The 27,989-nt window shown below is 39.9% G+C and overlaps 1 protein-coding gene across 4 annotated transcripts in view; it reads left to right on the top strand.

The window, feature by feature from the left end:
- The window catches only part of PRRC2C (proline rich coiled-coil 2C), a 98,372-nt gene that overhangs the window by 54,683 nt on the left and 15,700 nt on the right, over window positions 1-27,989 (top strand). For all 4 annotated transcript variants that reach the window (XM_047077005.1, XM_047077003.1, XM_047077004.1 and 1 more), the window contains exons 16-25: window positions 1,553-3,802; window positions 6,095-6,303; window positions 10,322-10,476; window positions 11,788-12,586; window positions 12,994-13,079; window positions 18,115-18,303; window positions 18,432-18,683; window positions 20,232-20,324; window positions 24,740-24,841; window positions 27,654-27,855. In XM_047077005.1, coding sequence (XP_046932961.1) covers window positions 1,553-3,802; window positions 6,095-6,303; window positions 10,322-10,476; window positions 11,788-12,586; window positions 12,994-13,079; window positions 18,115-18,303; window positions 18,432-18,683; window positions 20,232-20,324; window positions 24,740-24,841; window positions 27,654-27,855 — 4,337 coding nt within the window. The remainder of the gene's footprint in view (window positions 1-1,552; window positions 3,803-6,094; window positions 6,304-10,321; window positions 10,477-11,787; window positions 12,587-12,993; window positions 13,080-18,114; window positions 18,304-18,431; window positions 18,684-20,231; window positions 20,325-24,739; window positions 24,842-27,653; window positions 27,856-27,989) is intronic.

Here is a 27,989-nt window from a genome sequence, read left to right as displayed (position 1 = left end):
TTAGGGGAACCTGGGGACGCCTGGGTAGCACAGTTGGTTAGATGGCCAACTCATGATCTCACCTCAGGTTTTGATCTCAGGGCATGAGTTCAAGCCCTGTGCTGTGCTCCATGCTGGGCGTGGAGCCTACCTAAAAAATAAACACTAAGATACTTTGAAGTAGCAGACAGTTGGTGATCTATAGTAATTGATAGCTATGAAGTTAGAACTTCTGCCTTTTTAAGGGAGTGTATTTTGTGATGCTTTATCGTTCTGATTAATCGGGGAAGATAGACCTACTCTGGGATAGTCTTCGATTATAATTATAGGTGGAAATTCTTAGTCTTGGAATTCACATCAGCATGGGACACGTGCATGGCTCAGTCAGTTAAGGATCCAACTTTGGCTCAAATCATGATCTCAGGGTTTGTGAGTTTGAGCCCTGCATTAGGCTCTGTGCTGTCAGTACAGAGCCTGTTCTGAATCCTCTCTCTCCCTGCTCCCCACCTCCCCCACTGCCTCTCCGCTGCTCGCTCGTGCTCTCTCTCTTGCTCTCTCTCTCTAAAATTGAATAATCATTTAAATAAATAAATACTTCATATCAGCATAGCCTAAACTTCTTTTTTCTTATGAAGTTCATTTGTTTTCAAATGAGAGGGAAAAAACATACTGTATCTACTCTCAACAAAATTTTTAAGTGTTTGTACAATATTGTTAACTCTAAGTACAGTGTTAACAATATTGTACAGTGTTTTACAGCACATTTGTAGAACTTTTGCATCTTATAGGAACTTTTGCATCTTACTGCCTCCTAGGCCCTGGCAATCACCATTCTGTTTTATGATTGGATGAGTTTGATTATATTATATACTCATATAAGTGGAATCCTGCAGTGTTTGCTCTGCGATTGATTTATTTCACTTAACATAACATTCTTATCCATTTGGTAGCACAGAATATTCCATTGTATGTATATATATTCCATGTATGTATATATATGTATATACTACATTTTCTCTTCACGGGGCTTGAACTCACAACTCTGAAATCAAGACCTGAGCTGAGATCAAGAGTTGGATGCTCAGCTGACTAAGACACCAGGCACGCTGACACCACATTTTCTTAATGCATTCGTCTGTCAGTGGACATTTAAGGTTGTTTCCACCTCTTGGCGATTATGAATAATGCTGCACTAAACTTTTAAAGGAGACAAAGATTAGGATCCTTTTTAAATGTTTTTTATGATTAGGATCCATTTACTTTTTTTTTTTTTTTTAAGGTTTATTTATTTTGAGACAGAGCTATGTGTGCACAAGCCAGGGAGAGGTAGAGAGAAAGGGAGAGACAGAATTCCACCAGGCTCTATGCTGTCAGAGGGGAGCCCGGCTTTGGGCTCGATCTCATGAACCATGAGATCATGACCTGTAACAAAACCAAGAGTTGGACGCTTAACAGACTGAGCCACCGAGGTGCCCCTCATTTACATGTATAATTAGAGAGGTTGTTTTGCTGTACACTTATGCAAAAGAGTTTTTGCGTTGATAGCGATGCCTCTGAATTCTCATTATTTTAGGCCTGAAGCCTCACTGGATCCGGAACCGATTACTGCTGCTTATCCTGTAGAACACAGTCAATTAGAGGCTCATCCAAAAGCAGACTTTGTCAGAGAATCAAATGAGACAGAAGTACAAAAGTTTTTAAGCAGATCTGTGGAAGACATTAGACCTCGCCATACTGACACAAATAATCAGTCTGCTTGTTTTGACGTTCCTGATCAAAAACCTGTATCCACTCCTCCAGAAGAGCGGATTTTGGCTGGAGTGGAAAGTCAGCCTGCCCGGAAAAGAAGTGTTTCCCATGGCTCTAACCATACTCAAAAGTCAGAGGAGCAAAGAAGTGAGCCATCCGTAAGCATTCCTAAAGTAACCAGCAGATGCACTGATCCAAAGGAACCAACAGAGAGGACTGAGGAAAAACCAAAGAAGGATGGCTTTATACGATCTTCTGAAGGACCAAAACCTGAAAAACTATATAAATCCAAATCGGAAACTCGTTGGGGCCCAAGGCCAAGCTCCAACAGAAGAGAAGAGGGTAGTGATAGGCCTGTGAGAAGATCGGGTCCCATTAAAAAACCAATACTTAGAGATATGAAAGAGGAACGAGAGCAACGGAAGGAGAAAGAAGGGGAAAAGGGAGAAAAGGTCCCTGAGAAACTTGTAAAACCCGAGAAGACGGAAAAGAAAGATCCTGTCCCTCCAGTCCCACCACCTGCTGCGCCAACTCAGCCACAGTCAGCTCTACCACCACCTCAACCAGAACCAGAGAAATTCCCTTCAACAGAAACTTCAACTTTGGTTCAAAAGCCACCTCAAGATGCTGAGAAGCCCTCAGAACCTGTAAGTAGTGTTGAGGTAGAGCCTGTGGCTAAAACTGTAAATCCACAGACTGTCACAGCACCAACAGTCAAAGAAGAAAAACAACCTGAGAAAGTTGGTAGCAAAGACCTTGTAGAGAGGCCTCGACCAGATTCAAGACCAGCAGTTAAAAAAGAATCCACTTTACCCCCTAGGACCTATTGGAAAGAAGCGAGAGATAGAGATTGGTTTCCAGATCAAGGGTACAGAGGTCGAGGCCGAGGCGAATACTATTCCAGGGGCCGGAGCTATAGAGGTTCTTACGGAGGGCGTGGCCGTGGTGGGAGAGGGCACACTCGAGATTATCCTCAGTATAGAGACAGTAAGCCACGGACAGAGCACGTGCCCTCAGGACCTCTCAGACAGCGAGAAGAAAGTGAAACACGAAGTGAGAGCTCCGATTTTGAAGTCGTTCCCAAAAGGAGACGACAGCGAGGTTCAGAGACTGACACAGACAGTGAAATTCATGAAAGTGCAAGTGACAAGGATAGTTTAAGCAAAGGTAAACTTCCCAAAAGAGAGGAGCGTTCTGAAAACAAAAAGCCCATGAAGCCTCAGTCTTCTTTCAAGCCTGAAAATCACATCCGAATAGATAATAGACCTCTAGAAAAACCTTATGTGAGGGATGATGATAAATCTAAACCAGGCTTCCTTCCTAAGGGAGAGCCTACACGGCGAGGCAGAGGGGGAACATTCCGACGCGGTGGAAGGGATCCTGCAGGTCGGCCATCACGCCCTTCCACCATCCGAAGACCTGCTTATCGGGACAATCAGTGGAACCCAAGGCAGGTAGAAGCTCCTAAGCCAGACGATGAAGAGCCACCAAGAAGGCATGAGCAGTTTCTTCCTATACCAGCAGATAAACGACCTCCAAAATTTGAGCGAAAATTTGACCCAGCTAGAGAGAGGCCCCGAAGACAACGTCCTACCCGGCCACCGAGACAAGACAAGCCACCTAGATTCAGACGTCTCAGAGAGAGGGAGGCTGCTTCAAAAACCAACGAGGTGGCAGTGCCCACAAATGGCCCAGTTAATAATGTCATTCAAGAACCAGTTAATCCTGCTGGGGAGATTTCTGGAAACAAGACACCAGACTTATCTAATCAGAACTCTTCAGATCAGGCAAATGAGGAATGGGAAACAGCTTCTGAAAGCAGTGATTTCAATGAGAGGCGTGAAAGAGATGAAAAAAAAAATGCTGATTTGAATGCACAAGCAGTTGTAAAGACCGGAGAGAATGCTTTACCTCCAAAAAGGGAAATAGCAAAGAGAAGTTTTTCTAGCCAGAGACCTGGCGTAGATCGCCAGAATCGGCGCGGCAACAGCGGTCCACCCAAATCTGGAAGGAATTTCTCAGGTCCTAGAAATGAAAGGAGAAGTGGGCCGCCATCAAAAAGTGGGAAGCGAGGGTGAGTACTTTGGCTTCAGTGTAATCAACTTGTGTTCCTTTAAAGAAGCTGAAAGTTGAACTGAGCAGAGGAGCCAGTCTAGACAGAGGACCCAGACATTGTTCTCCCCCAGTTTTTTGGTCTGTTCTCAGAGCGTAAGGGTGCTTGAGCAAAAGAGGTCAATGGTCTCCGGAGTCTTTGCCTCCTAAGTTGTTATTTTCCAGAAGAGTCCTCTTAGGACTTTGTAGCTTTGGGAGGAGAGTCTTCACACTTAGAGAAGGGCCTGCACATTGTCTTCCTGTTGGTAAGTCATCTTCTAGATGACAAGCAGCCCTCCTTTCTTTTTGGGGTTTTCTTTGCAAAACTCTGGTGCTTGTAGGTGTCCTCTGCGATTTAAATGAATACGTTTTAACCATATGTTTTATCGCTCTGTACTAGTTGCTAGGAAGTGAATGTTGAACCTTAAGAATAAATTATATTTTCCTCTTGAGTTGCAAACCTACAATAAATAATCCAGCTGGATAAAGGCCCAGAAAGCAAAGTCCTGCCCAATCACCAAGGCCACCAATAACATAAATATCTTTGGATTTATTTTAAAACAGTTTTCCTAAACTGTGTTAAGCTTTTTCTGTTCTTTTAAATATTAAAATGTTTATAATAAATTATCAGTTTATTTAATATTAGGAAAAATTACAGTAGTAGCATGCCTACCTTTATTGATCAAGTGATTGATTTCATTTATTTGCCTAGTTTTAAATGTAGGTTTTGATACTTCCTGTATAAAACTCTCCTTCCTCTCCACTAAAACGGAGAGAAAGTAATAGTACTTACAAGCATTGGTAAACATTACAGACATGACATTTGTGAATTGCATAACATATCTGGTATATAGTAACCAACTATTATTATAGTATGTCCTGGTTTTTGACCAAATTCCTAGGTTTGGAGCCTGAGCTGATAAGAAATTTATTCAGATAATTACTATAGTCACCTGCATTGGTTAGTTACAATATGCTTAGCATTTCAGATTACTGCATCTGTCAATGAAAATATTTTTGCTTTCTGATAACTTAGAAAAATTTTAGGGAAATAGTATGACCAACTGTGTTTCCTGAGTACTTTCTTTTTTTTTTTTTTTTTTTTTAATTTTTTTTTTTTTCAACGTTTATTTATTTTTGGGACAGAGAGAGACAGAGCATGAATGGGGGAGGAGCAGAGAGAGAGGGAGACACAGAATCGGAAACAGGCTCCAGGCTCTGAGCCATCAGCCCAGAGCCTGACGCGGGGCTCGAACTCCCGGACCTTGAGATCGTGACCTGGCTGAAGTCGGACGCTTAACCGACTGCGCCACCCAGGCGCCCCTCCTGAGTACTTTCTTAACACAGAATTTGAACCTCCCTTTAGAAGGTCAAAAGAATTAGGATAACATACGTAGCTGCAGTTTAGTTACTGACTATAACCAAACTATTAGAGTTTTGAGTAATAATACTCAAGGGAAATCTTGATCTGGTTTTTGTGTAATGCAGATCTCAACAACTTAAGACTTTCGTGCCATGTAGATAGTAGCAACTTTGAACGTGCAGATATAGCAGTTACTGATTGGTTGTAGTTAAAGGCAGTATTTTCAACAAGTCCCGTTTATAAGAAACGATTTTCTTCTAATATTTGAGGTCATGCTTTGTGCCAAGCACTTGGTAAGCTTTTATCTCAAGTGATACCAATGGCTAAGATGAATTAGTGAACCCATTTTCTGTGGTGTATTTTCATAAATTTAAACAAATCCAAGAATAAAATTTGATAGGAAACAAAAACTATAGAAATGCATTGGATTGTGAAATATTTCCGAATTAAAAGTGGTTTTTTATGTACTTACATTAATGTATAAGTCTGATTGAACTTTTAAAAAAATACACGTAAGCAGTGCTTTTTAAAATTTTCATATGCTGCCCTCTTGTGGAGAAGATCCAGTAGTGAATCCTCTGGACTAGTTTGTATCATAAATTTTCTGCTATAAACAATATTGATTAGCTTATTTATACCATGATAGACACAATAAGAACCTTCAGGGCACAATTGGGATTCTAGAGTTTAATTCCTGGAAGGAACTCATGGGAGCTAGTCCATCTCCTTAATTGGGAAGCTCAGTTTTAGTGACATTGTACTCAAGAAAAGTCACTAAGTCTTGCTGGTTTTAGAGTTAAGAGTCTTCTGTCCCACTGTTTCTTCTTACATTAAACTTATAAACGGCCAGTAATCGTTTTTCATTTGTTCGGTTATGTGGAGGTGGTAATAACTCAAATTACTGTTTTATAGGCCATTTGATGACCAGTCTGCGGGCACAACTATTGTTGATCCCGTCAATGGCAGCTCTGCACACCACCAGGAAGGAGCACCAAATGGTACAGGACAGAAGAACTCCAAAGATTCGACAGGGAAAAAAAGAGAAGACCCCAAATCAGGCCCCAAAAAACCCAAAGAGAAAGCAGATGCACTGTCACAGTTTGATCTCAACAATTATGCAAGTATGTCTTAGGTTCCTTTTATTTATATATCATCTGCTACGTTTAAGTGGACACTGTAATTAAAGGAGGCCAGAATTGGGCCTACAAGGTGGAGACAGAGGCTGATTATGAATCACTAATTGATAAAATGAACTAACGTAACACCAGGTTTTAGCACAGCCTTGAATACTTAACAAAGTTCTTGTTAAAGATAATCCACAGGGTTTCACTATTCTTCATAAAAAAGGTTAATGGGAAAATTAACCACTCTACCTTGCCAAACAGGTATAGGAAAACATAGAAAACAAAGATCTTAATTCTGTTCTGTATGCTTTATAAATTTGGTTTCTAAGATATGGTGAATACAGAATAAATATTAGGATGGGAGGCAGTGTTGCTCTGGGTAAATACTTTCAGAAAGCCACGAAGTAAAAGGATATCAAGTGCGAAGAATAACACTAGCAATAAGAAAATATTTGGTGAGGAAGTTAACAAGGAATACACCTGTATTTTTACCATATTTGCCATTCATTCAGATGAGACTTAAGCAGGGAGTATTGTGTAAAATTGAGATCTGCTAAGACCACATAGTAATAATGGGAAAGTTAGGTACTATTATTCCAGTATTAAAAATAAAGACTAGACTTTTCTTCTATTTAATGGTCATTTAAACTGTGAAACTCTTTGGGCCCAGGCCCTTGGCATTATCGTTTCTAAATCAATAGCTCTCAACATGTGGTCCCAGCATCACCTAGAAATTTGTGACAAATACAAAATCTACCTCAGATGTACTGAATCAGAAATTCTTGGAGCAGTCTGTGTTTTAACAAGTTCTCCAGGTGATTCTGATGTAAGCAGATATTTGAGAATTACTGTTCTAGAGTACCATTTTAGGATTCACGTAGGAAAGAAAGAAACTTGGTTTAGTCGTGTGTTTAAAAATTTTTAGTTAGATTACGGAAACCAATTTGACAATAAGTTACATTAAAAAAAATTTTTTTTTAGTTAGATTATGTAAAGCAGTGGTTCTCAACAGCAGTGATTTTTGTACCCCGGGGGATGTCTGGCAATCTCTGGAGAACATTTTGTCATAGCAGGGGGGCTGCATGCTACTGACATCTTAGGTATAGGCCCAGGGTGCTGCTAAACTTCCCAGAGTGCACAGGACGGGCAGCTCAAAATGCTGATAGCACTCAAGTTAAAAAGCACTGATACAGAGAGAACAAAGTAGACCCGCAGGAAGTTTGGATGCCAGCCTTGTGGTGGTCCATAAGAGAGAGGAGAGCCTAAACACCGTATTTGCAAAGTGACAAATGAAGATTATAAAAAGTCCACAAAACATGGCAGATTTATCTTCCCAAATACTTGTTTACCAGTTTTCCGTCTTCCAGAGAACTATTATATTATTGGCTTAAGACTTAAAAAGGTGAGAACTCCATTGTATTTCTGAATTGGTGGTTGGAAATTGAGCTATTCGTTTTTATTTTTCGAGAGAGAGCGCACACACGATCGAGGGGAGAGAGACTCTTAGGCAGCCTCCACTCCCAACACAGAGCCCAGTGTGAGACTGTCTCACGATTGTGAGATCATGACTTGAGCTGAAGTTAAGAGTTGGCTGCTTAACTGACTAAGCCACGAAGGCACCCAGGCTATTCATCTTTAAAACTCATTAAGATACACTCATCCTTAGGTTGTTTTCCTAATAACATTTAAGTAATTTCTCTTTAGCCCAAAATGTTACAAAGCACCAGGTAAGAACAGGGTGTTGAAAACAAAGTATTATTCAGATTTCTATAGATGTTGCCTGTAGTTGGGCAAACGAGCTCTTCAAAGGATTCTAAAAAAGCTCTTTGGCAAGAAAATTAAAGTAATGAGTGATGGCATGGCTATGAAGAAAAGCTTTACACACACACGATGTAGTCTAAGCGGGAGACTGAGATGAACTTACAATTGAAGGTCTCTTTACCACTGTGATGTAATGGAGTGCACGGCATCCAGTGACTTGTCTAAGACCTTTCATTGAAATGAGTGCTGTTCCATTTTAGAGTTAATCTTGTAAAGGACTTAAAACCCCACATAGTAGAAGTATCATGGATAAATCAGAGCCAATCAAGGTTTTATTAGAAAAGCAAAATAACATGGGGTGCCAGTTTGGCTCAGTCAGTGGAGCGTGCAACTCTTGACCTTGGTGTTGTGGGTTCAAACCACACGTTCGTTGGGTGTAGAGATTACTTACATTATTGTATTATTATTAATGTTTATTTTTGAGAGAGAGAGCAAGTGAGCATGTGCAGGGGAGGGGCAGACAGAGAGGGAAAGACAGAATCCAAAGCACACTCCAGTCTCTGAACTGTCAACACACAGCCCTGCACAGGGCTCAAACTCACAAACCATGAGATCATGACCTGAGCCGAAATCAAAAGTCAGTCACACACTTAACTAAGCCACCCAGGCGTCCCTGAGATTGCTTAAAATTTTGTAAAAAAGAAAAACAAGAACAGTAATAGGTTTTAAAAAGTGGGAACCGGTCTTAGTATTTTTGTTTTCCTGTCACTATTCACATAAGTGGAAATTTTCAGCTATGTAAAGAGAATTGTTTGCAAGTGGATTCCCGACAAACCACTCCCTGATGATACCCTCTTGCCATCCCTCACAGGTTATCACCTTTCTGAGTTGTATATGTATCATTCCCAAGCAAATTCATATTTTTGTTTTGTGTTCCCCAATTAAGATGTATATTTTTTACAAATTAACATAACTTACTTGAATTGCCTTACCCTCCCCTTTTTTTAAATGTTTATTTTTGTGAGAGAGAGAACATGAGTGGGGGAAGAGCAGGGATGGGGATGGGGACAGAGGCTCCAAAAGCGGGTTCAGGGCTTACAGCAGTCAGCCTGATGTGGGGCTTGAACTCCTGAATCATGAGATCATGACCTAAGCCGAAGTCGAATGCTTAACCGACTGAGCCACCCAGGCTTCCCAGCCTCACCCTTTTGTTATATTTATTTTGGAAACATACCTGCAACCACAAGTTGCATTGCCTGACCTATTTTAAGTTTTCTTTTAAATATTAAATTTAAGGGATCTTGGGGCGCCTGGCTGGCTCAGTCAGCTCAATCCGACTCTTGATTTCGCCTCCGGTTGTGATTTCAAGGTTACTTGAGCCCCATGTTGGAGCCTGCTTGAGATTCTCTTCCTCTCTCTTTCTCTGCCCCTCTCCCCCACTCATGCTCTTTCCCTCAAAAATAATAAGTAAATAAACTTAAGAGATCTAGATTTCTTACACTTTCTAGGATGTATAGTTTTAAGAAGATAGCCCAAATAATTGTTAGTTGGACAATGAGTTGAAAATACATCTTGAATTACTAATCTGCAAGGTTATTATAACTTGGCATACATCTGTGCTACTTTACATTCACGTAGAACTTTCACATATATTTTGTTTGTTTTTAACCAACTACACGTTGTAGACAATGGTCTGCATAAAACAGGCGTTAAGAGTCATAAGACCAGCTTGGCTATTCACCAGCTCACCTTTAGCATGTCAGCTTCTTGAGAGTTTATTTGTGTTTTGAAAACAATAGTAATATCCACCTCTTAGAATGGTTAGATACAAGTGCTATGTAGACGCGTATAGCACGATACAGGTTGGATCCTGGGAGAAGTAGAGGTTATGTGATTTGACTAAGATAGTAGAGTGTTTTAAAAGATAACACCACTGTATTGCTGGGGAAAAAAAAGATGCATATCATTCAGGGACTTCAAAAAGTCAAAAAAAAATTTTAACCTTATTTATGAAATCATGTATCTATTAAGTCTCTTCAAATCTTAGTAACAAATGGCTACTTTATGGTTTGGGAATTGGGTTATACTGTGGATTATCAGAACGAGATTTTTGCTTTGCCTTTCTTTTATTTTCTTTCTTTCTTTCTTTCTTTCTTTCTTTCTTTCTTTCTTTCTTTCCTATTGGATTAAACATGTGTTTATCTTTTCATTTGAAAAACAAAATATCATTTTAAATCTTTTTCCGTACCCATAGGTGTTGTTATAATTGACGACCATCCTGAAGTAACAGTAGTTGAAGACCCCCAGTCAAATTTGAATGATGATGGTTTTACGGAAGTGGTTTCCAAAAAACAACAAAAACGTTTACAGGATGAGGAACGTCGAAAGAAGGAAGAACAAATCATACAGGTTTAGTGTTTCAGTTTGTTACTAGATACTTAGATTGTTGCCCAAAATACATTAGCAAATAATGAAAAGGTTTCTATCTACCTATAATATCAAGGCTGCATTTATTCATGTGTTCTAAATGGCTTTGATTGTCACAACTTTAAATTGTTTTTAACCAGAATTGAGGTAAATGTTAAATAGAATGTAATCACCGTAGCTCACTATTTGCCGTAGAGAAGACCATCTTTCATTCAGGAATGCTTCATGTTTCAGTACTGGTCATCTTATTTGTCCCATCTTACTTCATGGCAGAGCTATTTAATTTTAAATTATCTTGGGAAGCTCTTGAAGACACCTGCCATGATACAATAAATTGCAGATTCTTGACCTGTAAAAGTTTTGATTATAATCTAAACTAGTTCATTTAAACACACAGTATGCATCAAGGTAAGTTACCCCATTTAAATCAACCCAGACACCCATTTTGCCAAATGCTGACACAGGATAAAAATAAATAAAACATATAGATCTTAGTGATAATAAGCTCTAACAAATGAGAAGCCCCAAAAACAAGAAACACTGTAAAAATTCTATGTGAATGGTAATATTGAGTTCAGTCGAATATAGCCCTTGGGACTAGATATTTTCAGAAGTCATTCATTCATTTGTCTATTTATCTATTCATTCATTAATTTTTAAGGTAAAAATGGTATCCTATATAGCATAAGACCCCAGCACACCCACAGATTAATATTTCTGTGGCAGATGTAAGTTGAGCGAAGCCAGTAAGTAGTTTTTTGTCAGATCAGGTCAGATTTTTTTTTTTTTTTTTTTTTTAAATTTGAGAGAGAGAGAACACACAAGCAGGGGAGGAGCAGAGAAAGAGGGGAAAATACAGAATCCGAAGCAGGCTCCAGGCTCTGAGCTGTCAGCACAGAGCCCGATGCGGGGCTCAAACTCGACCTTGAGACCATGAGCTGAGCTAAAGTCGGACGCTTAACCGACTGAGCCACCCAGGTACCCCAGATCAGGGCAGACTTTGCTGCCAGTTGAATTCACTGAAAAATTCCTTAATTTTTTGACTTTTAGAATTGTGAAAGAGATTATGAAACTATATATCAAGAATGTATAATACATATTTGTCTTTTGTCCCTAGTAACATCTTGGGTTTGCATAATTTAAAATCTCATTGCAGCTTTGATATTTTTGCTCTATCAAGTACCTATTTTGAAAACTAAAGGGACTAAATTAGTAGATCTTGTTAGAGATATTCATAGACCGTTAACTTTCAGCTACATTATTGACAAAAATGTTTCTTAACAATTTTTTAAGGTCTGGAACAAAAAGAATGCAAATGAGAAGGGAAGAAGTCAGACTTCTAAGCTTCCTCCAAGATTTGCCAAAAAACAAGCTACAGGACCCCAGCAGGCCCAGTCTCCAGCTACAGCTCCTGCTCCAGCCTCAGGCCCAGGCCCAGGCCCAGGCCCAGGCCCAGGCCCAGGCCCGGCCCCAGCCCCAGCCCCAGCCCCAGGCCCAGCCCCAGGCCTAACTGCAGCCTCGTCTCCACTCCCAGCCGCGGCCTCCATTCCTGTCCCACCCTCCACCTCAGCTGCAGCTACCGTCTCTTCCGCAGCCCCAGCCTCTGTCCCCATCCTCACCTCAGCCCCAGCCTCAGCCCCAGCCTCTGTGCCCATCCTCGCCTCAGCCTCCATTCCCATACTTGCTTCTGCCCTAGCCCCGGCTTCAACCTCAACCCCAGCCGCCTCAGCCCCAGCCGGCCCAACCCCGATTCCAACCCCGACCCCAACCCCGGCCCCAGCCCCCACCCTAGTCCCCGCCCCACCTTCAGCTCCAGCCCTCGTCCCCATCTCTGCTCCAGCCCCCACTGCACCAGCCCAGACTCAGGGCCAGACTCATAAACCAGTCCAGAGTCCACTTCAAACTACAACACAGTCTTCAAAACAGCCACCACCTTCAATCAGACTACCTTCAGCTCAGACACCTAATGGCACAGATTACGTAGCCACAGGAAAATCCATCCAGACCTCACAGTCACATGGCACACTTACAACTGAATTATGGGATAACAAGGTGGCCCCACCAGCTGTGCTGAATGACATCTCAAAGAAATGTAAGTTCAACAGAGAAGTGACGGGTGGGGTATGGCATGAGAATATTAGGTTTGTTTTCAATTTCATTTATACACTTGGTATATTTTCCTAGCCACCTTTTTTTTTCTTAGTAAGAAGCAGTAATAGTAATTGTTTTCTTCGCTTCCTTTCTTGAAGGCTTTGTTTCTAAAACAAATGTGTTATACTTTTAACAGCCGTATTTTATGGACACAATTTTGTGTTGATTAAAAAAGTACACTGTTTGCGGGGGACATCTATTTATTTTGGTCTACAAAATTCTCTTAAGTGTATCGTGAAAGTCATTGTTTTATTGTCAGGCTACTGTTGAAAGAAAAGGTAAAATAGGTTAGGGATTATCGAGCTCTAAATTTTAATGGTCTCATTTCCCGTGACTTCTTTTTTTTAGTAGGTCCCATTAGTCCACCACAGCCACCTTCAGTCAGTGCGTGGAATAAGCCCCTAACATCGTTTGGATCAGCTACTTCATCAGAGGTAGGAGGAGACTTAATAATGGCCTTAGTTGGGGTTAGTGTACCGGAGTTCCCTTAAAATAGTTTTCAGACTTGAGCGTGCATCACAGTCACCTGGACAACTTATTAAAAGAGATTGCTGAGACCACTGCCCAGAGTTTTCCACTTCATTAGGTCGGTTGAGACCTACATACATTCCTTCCTCCCTCCCTCCTTCTCTCTGTCTGTCTGTCTGTCTCTCTCTCTCTCTCTCTCCCCCTCTCCTTCCTTCCCCTTAAGCAGGGGAGAGAGGCAGAGAGAGAGAATCTCAAGCAGGCTTCACACTCATCATGGAGCCTGACATGGGCTTGATCCCGAGACTGAGATTATGACCTGAGCCAAAATCAAGAGTCAGATCCTCAACCAGTTGAGGCACCCAGTCACCCAGGCCTGGATACGTTTCTAACAAGTTCCTGAGTGATAGTATTGCTGCTGGATCTCTACATTTATAAGCTACTTCTCATCTTTAGACCTAATAAGGTTAACATTTTTTTTTTTAATTAGGTTTGTTAAAAATATTTATTTTGAGAGAGAAAGACAGAGACTGTGAGGTGGGGAGGGGCAGAGAGAGAGGGAGAGAGAATCCCAAGCAGGCTCTGTGCAGTCAGTGTGGAGCCCGACTTGAGCTCCAGCCCACAAACCTTGAGATCATGACCTGAGCCAAAATCAAAAGTGGATGCTCGACCCACTGAGCCACCCGGGTGCCCTGAGGTTAACATTTTTTAATTCAAGTCTTAATAAGAGTGCTTGTGATACAAAGAATATAAGTGCAGTTACTAGTTTTTTTTACTTTTCTACCATGTTTTTGCTCGACTAATTAGACAGTATAATTACTTAGAAGCAGTGTTTACAGAAGTTTTACCATAATTTCTCAAATGTGCAGTATTGGTAAATGACTATTTAGGTTAGCAGGTTTTCACTTATTCATTGAACAAACATTTCTTGAGCACTTGTGGTATACCAGGCTGTGTTCTGACTCATGGGTTTACAAAACAGGGAGAGAGTGTGATTAAAAATGGACAAAAAGCCCTGTATTCATGGGGCTTCCGTTGTGGTTGGGAGGGAACCACTAATATATACCATATAGTATGTTAAATGGTGATCAGTATGAGCATAATTATAAAGCTGAGGAGAAGAGCCAAGTAGGGAAGGTATGTAGGTAATTTCCCAAGAGATACGGAGATCATTTAAAATTGGTTGGCTAAGAAATGCCCCTTAGGTGCGCATTTGAGTTAAAGACTTAGAAGAGGTAAGAGCAAGCTATTAAGATTTCTGAGGAAAAGTGAATTCCTGATTCAGAGAATAGCAAATACAAAAGCCGGGGGAGAGGGATATGGCTGATGTGTTTGAGGAAGATCAGGGAGGTCTCTGTGGCTGTAGTGAACATAAGGGATGGAGAGAGAACAGATGAAGCTAGAAGCATAACAGAAGACAGACCCTACAGGGCCTTTGGGAGACGCAGGAAGATAATAGATAGTTTTAAGCAAGAGAATGACAACACCTGAATTTTAAAAGGTTATTCTGAGTAGTTTGTTAAGACTAGTCTGTGTGTATGGGGGGGGGGGGCAAAGAGTAGAAGTTAAGATGCTATCATAATAACCAAACTATAGTAACTTAAACCAAGGAGTGGCATTAAAGATGATGAGAAATGGTTGGTTTTTAGGTATTTGAAGATAAAGCTGACATGCTGATGGATTAAATATCGTATGTGAAAAAGAATGAGATTTATCTCCAAAGTTTTTGACTTGAACAAGAGGAATAGAGTTTCCTTCAGTTTTGATTGGGAAGCTGTAAAATGGATCAGCATTGGGGGAAAAGATGAGGGAGTTTGGTTTGGGGCACGTTAGATTTAGGTTGTTACACATCTAAGTGGAGCCGTTGGGTAGGTTGTTGGATGGAAGAGTCTGTAGTCCACAGGAGATGATCTGGTTTGGAGACATGAATTTCAGTCATTAGTAGGCACTTAAAGTGATGCGGTTGGATGAGGCCACCAGAGGAGAATGAATTCTAAGAGTGGTTAGAAAAGAGAAGAGAATCAGAAGCTAAGTCCTCAGGCTTTCCAACTCATAAAAAGCTGTGATTGGAAAAGTACCCTGGAGGATCTAAGTGAACAATGAGTTGAAAAGAGGAGGGATAAATTGAATGTGTCAGATTCTGTTGGAAGGTCAAGTAAGATAGGCCTGAGAATTGAAACTAATCATGTGGTGGTCACTGGTGACTTTGACAAGGGTAGTGTCAGTGGAGCGGGTAGGCATGAAAGCCTGGTTAGAGTGAATTTAAGAGAAAGTGGGAGGGAAAAAATGCCTGTAGAGAAAAGTATAATTTGGAGTCACTGCATTCAGTATTTAAGATCCTCAGTTTAATCATTTTTCTTCTTCCTGTTGGTATAGGCATTAGGATTAATCGTAGCATTTTTAATATAGGAAGTTCAAGCTATTTCATACTGATCACGAAAGACGGGGTGGAAAGTGTTTCTTGTGTTTTGGATGGGTACACTGGATTCAATGAGTTTATTAAACTGTTTACCAGTTTTTAAATTGACATTGAAGTACTGGAATGATTTTTTCAGCACTCTTAGCTGCAAGATTTTTCTTGTAGACATTCTCCTATGGGTTTCCAGTACTGCAGTAGAAAGCATACTTGAAAGAATGCTCACATCTGCCTTCAGACAGGTAGCAGAGGAAGATACTTCGGTGGTATTTCATTTTTTTCACGTCTTTATCCTTTTTATGTTTTCTGGATAGAATGTGATTTTTTGGTTGATGTTCATTGCACATGATTTTGGAATATTGCCTCATGGTGAACTTTGAGCTAGCAAAGTTACAGTTCACTTTTAATTCATTTCATGGATGGAAGGTGTTCCTTAATGGGATTTCTTGAATGACTCTAGTGAAATACAGTTCTTTTTTTCCCCTTTAAATGTTTGTTTGTTTGTTTGTTTGTTTGTTTGTTTTGAGAGAGAGAAGAAGAATCCCAAGCAGGTTGTGCGCTGTCAGTACGGAGCCTGGCGTCGGTTTGAGCCACCCAGGCACCCCGAAGTACAGTTCTTTATGATAGTTTCATTCAGTGCTATGAATGTTAGATACACCAAATAGACCCATCAAGATTGGTGATATAATATGATCTCAGTTTCATTATAAATATTTTTTGTTTCAAAGGATATGATATTCTTCCTAAAACTCACATTCTGTAATGTGCTATTAACTGTCAATCTGTTTTTGCATTTCATTAAAGTATGTATAAGTTCTTAATTGTTTCTGTACATAAAATCAATAGCTTTCAGTGATTAATTTCTGTACTATTTTGCTTTTCTAACGTTAATTGTACATTTACACTGGATTATAGAATTTCATCATTGACTAAAGCAAATAGAGATTTTTATTCTAAGTTACATCAATAATGTTTGCCTGTATTTGAAAGAGAATATTCACATATTAAAAGTAAATCTGAGGGCACCTGGGTAGCTCCGTCAGTTGAGCATCCGACTCTTAATTTCGGCTCAGGTCATGATCCAGGGGTCGTGGGATCTAGCTCCGTGTCAGGCTCCACGCTGAGCTTGGGGCCTGCTTAAGATTCTCCTCCAGCCCCCTCTCCCCAGTAAACAAAATAAAATAAAATCTGAATGGCATGTTCTTTTCATACCGTTGATATTGTTACAGTGATAAATGTAACAGTAACCTTACACAGAAATTGACTGATACACTAAGTTCAGGGATACCTACGCTGATAGGACATAATGATTTGATTGTAAAACCAAGGCCTGAAGTTGAACCTTGTCCCAAGTTTTGTTTGTTCGTTCTTCCTGAAAAGATTAAGTAATTGTTACAAATGTTCTCTAGGTTAGAAAACCCTATTTTGTCTAGCTTTCCACTTGTTCATCTTCTACCACAGCTGCTAACACCTGCTATGTTCCAGCCTCCACTACCCTTTTTTTAATTCTTAACCTTTACACCGGGTGTTTTCTCTGCTAGTAACACTTCCCCCTGATTTGGTCTTTTAGATTAAGTTTCGGTGTGACCTCCTCAGGGCCTTTTTTGTCCACCAATCTGAAGTGGCTTAACCATGTATTGATTTTTGCATATCCCTTTCAAGTTGTTCATTTTCTCCATGTGCTATAATGAGAATTCTGCAAGTTAGATTAAGTTAGATTCCTGGTGTCCGGATTAGTGCCTTGCACAAAGATGCCACATAAGTTAGCAGTTTAATTTGATTCCTAAGTTGTGTGCACTCTATTACCAAACACAGAGTATTTTCATGGATATTATTTCATTTTCTTTTAAAGGAAAGTATGTGACACGTGTTCCTATCTTTCTTCTCTCCCTCATCCGTTTATTTGTTGCTGATGCTGTCTTTGTGTGTCTGTCGCTTTTACATTTGTTATAAATGAGTGAGTAACTTGAGGCTATGATTTGCCCGCACTCAAACTTCTAACTCTTAAAGCCAGGACTTTAGAAAACAAAAGTCTTGTCCTGGTTTTCATTTTATGAGTCGTTTTTTAATACAGATCAGTAGTGGCTAAAGGAAAGTTCTCTTAAAACATGATCAGTGTCCTCCCTCTCTCTCTGCCCCTCCCCCGTTCATGCTCTGTCTCTCTCTGTCCCAAAAATAAATAAACGTTGAAAAAAAAAAAATTAAAAAAAAAAAAAAAAGGGGGGCGCCTGGGTGGCGCAGTCGGTTAAGCGTCCGACTTCAGCCAGGTCACGATCTCGCGGTCCGTGAGTTCGAGCCCCGCGTCGGGCTCTGGGCTGATGGCTCGGAGCCTGGAGCCTGTTTCCGATTCTGTGTCTCCCTCTCTCTCTGCCCCTCCCCCGTTCATGCTCTGTCTCTCTCTGTCCCAAAAATAAATAAACGTTGAAAAAAAAAATTTAAAAAAAAAAAAAAAAACATGATCAGTGTCAGTTAATGCATAGATTGCTTCAAACCTCCTGTTACGAAATATGTGCTACATACATCATTAAGTCATCTTTGAACTCCGTTTGCTTTGATAATAACCAAGTTTTAAAATATTTTCTTCCTAGGGAACGAAGAATGGTCAAGAAAGTGGAGTTGAAATTGGCATTGACACAATTCAGTTCGGTGCTCCAGCTTCAAATGGGAATGAAAATGAAATTGTGCCTGTGCTTTCGGAAAAAAACACTGACAAGATACCTGAACCGAAAGAACAACGGCAGAAGCAGCCTCGGGCAGGCCCTATCAAAGCCCAGAAGGTAAATATAATTCATATGAAAGCCACTAACATTTAAAGGAGAATGGTTAACAGTTTTAAAGTTGAATTAATTTTCAATGAATTGTCTTTGGTCGTGATGCCTTTTTGTCATAAACATTGAATTTTTAGCTTCCAGATTTGAGTCCAGTAGAAAACAAAGAACACAAACCAGGTCCTATTGGAAAAGAGCGATCGTTAAAAAATAGAAAGGTGAAAGATGCCCAACAGGTGGAGCCAGAAGGACAAGAGAAACCAAGCGCTGCTACAGTCAGAAATACAGATCCTGTAACAACAAAGGAAACCAAAGCAGTTTCTGAAATGTCTACTGAAATAGGAACAATGATTTCGGTCTCATCCACGGAATATGGCACTAATGTGAAGGTAGGCAACATGCAGTGGTGACCGGCTCGGTTGATGCAAACCATGTCTGAATGAGTGGGGAAAACAGCAATAATACTCTTCCTCTTCTCTCTTCCTTCATCTTTCTGCTTCTTCTTTCTTCTTTCTTCTTCCTCTTCCTCTTCCTCCTCCTCTTCTTTGGCTTGAGGCATATAATTCTATAAACTAATGGGTTATTCTGCAGAGACTCTTTTATTGCATGGTATGTATTTGTGATCTAAAGAAATTCCTTATAATAAATTATTTCTTTCTGTGGAAATTTATTCTTAATTCTGGACTGAGTAGTTTAAGTGAAAAATGTACACATAAGATTCGAATGCTTTTCATTGGGCTTTGACAGGCTTTGAAAGGATTGTTGTATGTTTTTATTTTGTTAATGGTGTTACAGTGGAGCCTTACCTTGCCCACTAGTAAGATTTTGAAATTAGGAAGTAGGTCAAATCAAATTTTGAGTGACTCCAGGATAGCCAGTTTTCTTCCAGGGTTGCAGTAGATCACTTCCATTGCTTGAGCACCAGAGGAAATCATTGACTAGTGTTTAGGGACCTCATTGAATGAAAGGTGCAGATCTTTAAAAATACTCACTATGGCAAGATACACTGAGTGACTTATATGGACCAATGCTTGTGGGAATGGCAAAATTTATACCTGCCCTTTTGTGTTCACTCTGGTTCATATACTCAATGAGAAGAAAGGTAGGTGGAAACTTTCATATTTGAATATTTCGTTCCTTTTAATTGCTATACAACTCAATACGTGTAAACAAAAAACTCTGATGATCCAACTCTACCATATTTAAAGAACAGATTCATGGGGCGCCTGGGTGGCGCAGTCGGTTAAGCGTCCGACTTCAGCCAGGTCACGATCTCGCCGTCAGTGAGTTCGAGCCCCGCGTCAGGCTCTGGGCTGATGGCTCAGAGCCTGGAGCCTGTTTCCAATTCTGTGTCTCCCTCTCTCTCTGCCCCTCCCCCGTTCATGCTCTGTCTCTCTCTGTCCCAAAAATAAATAAACGTTGGAAAAAAAAAAAAAAAAAAAAAAGAACAGATTCATGAAGATAAACAGGTTTATCCTAAAACCTAAGTGCAACAACTAAGATCTTGACACTCACTTATCTATGTTGTATTTTGAAGAGAATAAAAAAAAACAGTAGTTGAAAGTAAGCTATAGATTAAGTATGAGAACCACATAGAGTTCTTTTAGTAATCCACAGAAATAAATGGTACTGTTGGCAGCCTCCTACTGTGCAATGCATGTAAATTTTTTAAGTTGTAATTGGAGTGTAATTGTACAGTATAGCAATGCACTAAAAAAAAACTGTACAGGACCCCAGCAGTAGTTGAAATGTCACCCCTTCAGGGGTGAGTCCACGTTTGTTTTATCACACTATTGCTTTTAAAGATTTGAGTAATCTGAGTCTTAAGATCTCCTCTTCTGCTTTCTCCAAAACAACTTTACATCCGTTAGGCTGTCATTAGAAGGTGAGTCACTAATTTAGTTTACAGCGTATTTTTTTCTATTACTGCTCCACAGGAGTCTGTGACAGACTATACTACACCTTCTTCTTCTCTGCCTAGCACTGTGGCTACTAATAGTGCAAAGATGGAGGACACTTTGGTTAACGATGTGAGTAATCAACTTCGGACGCTCAGGTTTGGTCAGGGACCTGCTGTTGTTACCTGATACATACCGTGTGACCGATACTTAATTCCTCTCTGGGAAAGGTCCTAGTCAATTTGTATTTTGGGGCACTCATAACAATAAGTACCAAAAATAGTCAAAGCTTAGGCTTAGTTTCATAAGTACTAATCCTGTTAACCTGGTTTTGGTTAAGAATTTTGTTCTTTCCTTTCACATTCTACAGATTCAATAATTTATTTGGTTGATAATTTTGTTCTTAAATGAAACCTTTCATAATGCAGTGAAAGCTCACTCAATTAAAAAGAGTGTTGCCAAAGATTCCTTGTGTTTCTTTTTGAGCTTAAAAAAAATTACATTGTGTCTTAGCAACATTCCTGTTGTAAAGATTGAGCTGTAACATATGTGTAAGTACTGTACTTCAGAAACTCTCAAATGCTCTGTTAAAAAGTGATAGTACGTTGGGGCACCTGGGTGACTTAGCTGGTTGAGCATCCAGCTTCGGCTCAGGTCGTGATCTCGCAGTTCGTGAGTTCAAGTCTCACGTGAGGCTCTGTGCTGACAGCTCAGAGCCTGGAGCCTGCTTCCAATTCTGTGTCTCCCTCTCTCTCTGTCCCTTCCAGTTTGTGGTCTGTCTGTCTCTGTCTCTGAAAAAATAAACATTAAAAAAAAATTTTTTTTAAGTGATAGTGACGTAAATTTGGCTGTAGTTTTCCAGAACAGCCGTGTTATAATTCAAGATTATGTTAAGTCGTTACAGTCCCTCATTTTGCCTAGTTCATTGACAGGTGAAAAATTATAAGCCCAGACAAGTTAGGTAACCCTCTGCGGTGGAAGAGCATTTTAGAGTTACACATACGGCCCTTGTTATGGAGGGCAGGTGTGGTGGAAATTTGGTCAGTTGCTCTCTTAAATTTTTTTTTTTCAACGTTTATTTATTTTTGGGACAGAGAGAGACAGAGCATGAGCGGGGGAGGGGCAGAGAGAGAGGGAGACACAGAATCGGAAACAGGCTCCAGGCTCTGAGCCATCAGCCCAGAGCCCGACGCGGGGCTCGAACTCACGGACCGCGAGATCGTGACCTGGCTGAAGTCGGACGCTTAACCGACTGTGCCACCCAGGCGCCCCAGTTGCTCTCTTTTTAAAATATACAATAAGGCTCATTCTTTTCAAAAATCTCCTTCACAGATATATTTAAACCTTTCACACAAAGGGCTTTAACTCTATCATTCTGAGAATAAAAATCTTAGGTCTTACAGATGTTTTTCCCTGTGCTTTCTAGTTTTACATCTGGCATCAAGTATATAGAATTTTAGAGACATAAAGTGCATTAGGGATCATTTAATCCAACTTTAGTGGTCAGGCCATAGGACTGAGGAAAAGGGAGAGAGAAAGGAGTATGTTGCATGTTTTCTGTTAGTGATAGGAGAGCTCCTCAGGAGCTGATTAATGTAATGTCTCCAGCTTTTCCATGGTAGAGCCTCTCTTGATACACCAAATCCCTTTTCCCTTACCTTTTTGGAGATAGTCTTAAATTTCTTTAATTTCCTGTAAGAAGTAATGGGAAATTTGGAAAGGACAGAAAGACGCCCTGTCAGATAATTGTGGATACCACTATGTTGATTATCAAATACTGAATCAGTAAGCCTCAACATAAAGTTGAATTATACTTTGTCTTCTCTCATTAAAAAAAAATTTTTAGATGACACTTTTTCAAGAAAGTATATGATGCTTTCTGCCAGACCACCCTCTAAAAATACGGTTCATGAAATATGAATAAGTTCTCAGAACCCTTAAAAGTCATTGAAAATATTCATGAGAGTGTTTTCATGGTTTCCGTGTGATCTGCAGTGCTAATCAAAGTGTAGTTCCTTGTGCATGCAGGATAACTAAAAGAGAGAGACCCAGCCTGTGTCTGAGCAAGTAGTCTACATTTGCTTTTTAGCTGTGTATCCACAGCATGTGTGAAAACAGGAAGATCATCTTGGGTCAGGGAGAATTACAGGTGGTCATCAGTTTGGAGTGATTTCACAGTGGTGCTTATTTGTGCCAAGTATAGTGGTGATTCTGAACTTAACTAACGTAGCGTTAAAAACAAATGTCCTAGGGGGGCCTGGGGTGCTTAGTCGGTTGAGCGTCCAGCTCTAAAGTTTCGGCTCGGGTCATGATCTCACTGTTCCTGGGTTTGAGCCCTGCATTGGGCTCTTTGCTGACTGACAGTGCAGGGCCTGTTTGGGATTCTCTCCTTCTCTCTCTGCCCCTCCCCTGCTCACGCACTCTCTCAAAATAAATACTTTAAAAAAAAATGTCCTACATGGGAAAAATTTTAGGACCTTTTGAAATGTTCCTTTTTCACTCAGTGTGTTTGAGGGTTTTATGCATAGAGCTTTTGTTTTGAAAAAATTATTCTTTTTTTTTTTTTTAATTTTTTTTTTTTCAACGTTTATTTATTTTTGGGACAGAGAGAGACAGAGCATGAACAGGGGAGGGGCAGAGAGAGAGGGAGACACAGAATCGGAAACAGGCTCCAGGCTCTGAGCCATCAGCCCAGAGCCCGACGCGGGGCTCGAACTCACGGACCGCGAGATCGTGACCTGGCTGAAGTCGGACGCTTAACCGACTGCGCCACCCAGGCGCCCCTGAAAAAATTATTCTTGATAAAGGTTTATTCCCCTTATCAAGGCTTAATCTACTTATTTAAGATATTTAGCTGGTGTTTATTGGATAGTATTACTTAATGTTACAATCATTTTGAATCTTGAATCTTTGAATGTCTTGAAGATTTAAATGCAGGTGTTGGGGTTTTTTTAAATTTTTTTTAATGTTTTTATTTTATTTTATTATTTTTTAATGTTTTTATTTTATTTTTTTGACAGAGAGAGAGAGAGAGAGACAGAGCATGAGCGGGGGAGGGGCAGAGAGAGAGGGAGACACAGAATCCAAAGCAGGCTCCAGACTCCCGAGCTGTCAGCACAGAGCCCGACACGGGGCTCAAACTCACAGACTGCAAGATCATGACCTGAGCTAAAGTCAGACGCTCAACCGACTGAGCCACCCAGGCGCCCCTGTTTTTTTTTTTTTTTTTTTTAATTAATATTCCTAGCACAGCTATTTAAAAAAATGTATAAAGTAATCTCCATTAAGTAGTCCATGGTATTCTCAATTTGTTAGTACTCCATAGTACCGCACACAAAGTGATCTTAAAATGATTCCTTAAAATGCTTGCTAAGCATCTCATTTTATCTGAATAAGTGAACCATCAAAATCAATCATACTGTAGTACATAATAAAATCTCAAGGTCTGCAGACTTAGAGGGGAAAAGATATGTGTAGAGAGTTTGTAATATATTCACGTTTCTGACAATATTTGCCATAATCATGTTATAACTAGAGCGAGCCAGCTTGCTCAGTGTAACAGGGTGGTAGCAATATTCTGTACTTTCCTCCCAATTTGACTTTTGTTTTTGAATCTAGTTATAAGAGTATTGACTAAATTGCAGGAAGGAGACTAATTTCTTAATATTTACATTATCATGTTAAATGCTTCTGATAGAACCCATGGGTCCCTGAAAATTTTAATGGAAATTATATTCCTTAGAGCTCTGCTACATAATGTAATGTATGGTCTAGGAAGCATCACCACTTGGGTACCTGTTTGAAATGCAGGATTTTAGGCCTTACCTCACTCCAGCTGACTAGAATCTGCATTTTAATAACATCCCCTGGTGATTAGTATACACATTAGAATATGCGAGACAGGACACCTGGGTGGCTCAGTTGCTTAAGCATCCAACTCTTGATTTCGGCTCAGGCCATGATTTCTTGGTCACGGGATCAAGCCCTGCATCAGGCCATGTGCTGCCAGTATGGAGCCTGCTTGGGATTCTCTCTCTCTAAATAAATTTAAAAAAAATTTTAACTGCCTTTGAGTGTATACCTTATATTTGGAACAGATCTTTTTCTTTAATAATATGCATTAAAAAAGCAGATTGCAGGGGCGCCTGGGTGGCGCAGTCGGTTAAGCGTCCGACTTCAGCCAGGTCACGATCTCGCGGTCCTGGGAGTTCGAGCCCCGCATCAGGCTCTAGGCTGATGGCTCAGAGCCTGGAACCTGTTTCCGATTCTGTGTCTCCCTCTCTCTCTGCCCCTCCCCCGTTCATGCTCTGTCTCTCTCTGTCCCAAAAATAAATAAACATTGGGGAAAAAAAATTAAAAAAAAAAAGCAGATTGCATTTCTCTAAGATGTCCAAAAATATCAATTACTGCAGACACAATGTAACTCTAAGTAATGAAATTTTCCTGTTGCTCCGATGAAAAATAAACACCCTTAAAGAGTACTTTAGCATTCTCCGTGATGGGGCTTTTGTAGCAACTTTGATGATGTGTGTTGCCTACCTTTTCAGGTGCCCCTGCCCAACACCCTCCCCCTCCCTAAGAGGGAGACTATCCAACAGAGCTCCAGCCTCACTTCAGCTCCTCCCACTACTTTCAGCCTCACCTTCAAGGTACGTACAACGTCCTTCTCTAAAGGTCCTTGATGAGTGCATGCAAGGGGACATATGTTAAAAATATTCTTTTGGTATTTTTACTTGTTTTGTGTGGTAAGCAACACTACTAAGCTGAGGAAATAGTTATGTCAAATTACACCCTAAAATTTTATTAATTTCTAAATCCACTTTAAAGTGAGGCTTGTTACGGTTGCGAATTTTGTGTTAAAAATACAGGAGAGCACTTATATTCTGTGTTTGTACTGAGTCCCTCTCAGGGACCATAGTGTTTGGATGCATCAGTTGTGTACAAAACAAACCAACTAGCTTGGTGTTGCATGGTTTTTTACCCTAAGTACCAGTAATGGTAAGACTGTTAATTTTCTATCTTTCCTGTAAATCATGTGAATTGAATGAATGCACTGTAATAAGTAGAATATTTTATAATGAGGTAATTACAAGTGATTTTGATTTGATTTTTGTTGGATAATTTTGAATAAGAGGGCAAAAGAGATAATAGACAACACACATTTTTTTAGTATATGTGCTGCCGAAGCGAGCACAACACACATTTTTTTTATATCAAGAAATTTAGGCTTGTTTTTAAAACTCCTTTTGTGTTTATAACTTTGAGCTGTGTCACTGACGCTCTTTTACAGTTGAGTTGAGAATTTTAAATCAATTTCCACTCACCTTCAGATTAGTCAGGTTTTTTTTAAAAAGCACAGACATGAAATAAAGTGAAGGTTTTTTAAAGTGTGTATGTTTATTCCATTGGTGCTGTTTGTTCAGTTCTGTAATTTGGGCAAGTATAACCTCTATAGCGGGGCCTCCTAATGCTGCATTGGTTGACAGCGAATCTTTGATGGTCTTCAGGAGAGGGGGAGACATGTTGGCCAATGTTCAATTCTAGAAGTTTGAGACTAAAATTTTATGAGGTAACCATTCTGCTTTGTGTCAGCCCCCATCTTTCCCCAGTCCTTCCTCTTTATTACCAGTTCCTACTCAGCCGTTGTTTTTCCACTTGAAGGACTGTCTCAGTCTGTGTTTTATACTGTGTCTTAATGTGTGGTTTTGACTGTATGCTATTCAAGGCTAGTCTAATTTCACATAGGCAAATATATCATCATAAATTCTTTAGGCCAGTTAATTCTTCAGAGAACCTATTCAACACTGCTTTTCACTTAATGTTTTTGACATTCCAAGAAGAAATATACATTTAAAATTCAAATGAATTTAAATTAAATGTCATTAGCTTAAAACTTCTCTAGTTTCTTTACTTTTACTTCTTCTGACATCTCTCTTTAGTTGGGTAATATATGAGTATAGAAAAGTTCTATTACATGGATTTTGTTGACAGTTTTTGTCAAGGGGAAAAATTAGTATTTTTAAGTTGGTATTTCAAAGACCTACAACATCTTAACTATGGCATTAAAAATTGTTACTTGATTTTTTACAGCCGAATTTTATAGATTACTTTCAGCATTTTTTCTTGGCCCAGTATTTTGACCAGTAGGTCTAAAAACGCCACAATCTGTGTATCTGTTCCTTCCTGTTGAAGATCTACGTCTGTGCCATCCAGTTCACCACATGTAGTTAGTAAGCACTTAAATGGGCTGGTCCAAGTTGAGGTGTGTGCTGTAAGTGTAAAATAGACACCGGATCTGAAATGTTAATATTTTTAAAAATTAAAACATGTCAGTTTTTGTGTTGATGTGTAGTTTTTAATTTACATTGTGGATACATTGGGTTGAATAAAAGATGTTATCGATATTAGTATTACCTCTTTAGTTTTTCAAAATGTGGCTATTAGAAAATTTAAGATTATGGGGCGCCTGGGTGGCTCAGTCGGTTAAGCGGCTGACTTCAGCTCAGGTCATGATCTCGCGGTCCATGAGTTCTAACCCCGTGTCGCGCTCTGGGCTGACAACTCAGAGCCTGGAGCCTGCTTCAGATTCTGTGTCTCCCTCTCTCTGACCTTCCCCTGTTCATGGTCTGTCTCTCCCTGTATTAAAAATAAATACACGTTAGAAAATTTAAGATTATATATATGGCTTGCATTTACATTTCTGTTCAGTAGCACTGGTCTAGGTAGATGAAAATGCAACCTGTTTTTACATTTTAAGAAACTAGGAGACTACAGGTAAAGCCCGTAGTCACAAATTCAAATGGCAGCAGTCAGTATCTGAAATGCTTGTTGAGGTCTGGGTGTAAAACAAGACCTATTTCTACTGCACCCAAGCCTAAAACCTATCTGGTTACTTTGCCTTTTAAAACACTGAACATAAAACAGCCAAACAAAAGGTGCCTGTCATCTGCCATTTGACAACTGCCTTATACAGAAGGAATAGGTATTTATGGAGGGCCTTCAGTGCCTTTCCAACTGGAGTCAGAGCCTTAGGTCAGTCCTAAGGGGCAGGACATTTCTGTTTCTTTATCATCTGGAGGGGTGGGGACTCCTATGGACATGATACAGGAGCTTTGACTTTATATTTCACTGACTTCTTTGCCAAAGCTGTCAACAAGCTCTCTTTAGATACACAATTACAGCCTACTGCCTCCCAGTTAGAGCAAGGGAACAAAGATAAAGGGGAAAGTGAAAGGTTTGAAAGCCTTAGGATTTTAATCTTTTAAATTTTTGCAGTTTTTTTTGAAGGATTATATTTGGAATTTATTTATGTATGTATGTATGTATGTATGTATTTATTTATTTATTTATTTATTTTTTATATTTGGAATTTAAATATATGCACACATGTATATGTTGGTATGTGTATTCTGCATTCGCTTTTTTTCCCCCTTTAAAAAAAAAATGTCCATTTTATTACAGATGGAGTCAGCACGTAAGGCATGGGAGAATTCTCCAAATGTACGGGAAAAGGGGTCTCCAGTAACTTCCACAGCACCTCCAATTGCAAGTGGAGTCAGCAGTAGTGCCAGTGGGCCCAGCCCTGCTAATTACAATTCATTCTCAAGTGCATCAATGCCTCAGATTCCTGTTGCTTCAGTCACTCCCACAACATCACTATCAGGTAGAAGGTTTTATACCTTTCCTTTAAATGTCTTAATTATTTAACATTTCCTATGATCTTTTCCTGTTTACTATCCCCAAAACCTACTATTTTTAAAATATTTAAGACTGCACAAGGTCTGATCATTAGCTGTT

Source organism: Lynx rufus, unplaced genomic scaffold, assembly GCF_022079265.1.
Source record: "Lynx rufus isolate CCGP_SWC_20201006 ecotype Redwood Valley unplaced genomic scaffold, mLynRuf1.p SCAF_15, whole genome shotgun sequence".
NCBI lineage: Eukaryota > Metazoa > Chordata > Mammalia > Carnivora > Felidae > Lynx > Lynx rufus.
This window is presented reverse-complemented; position numbering and strand designations above follow the sequence as displayed.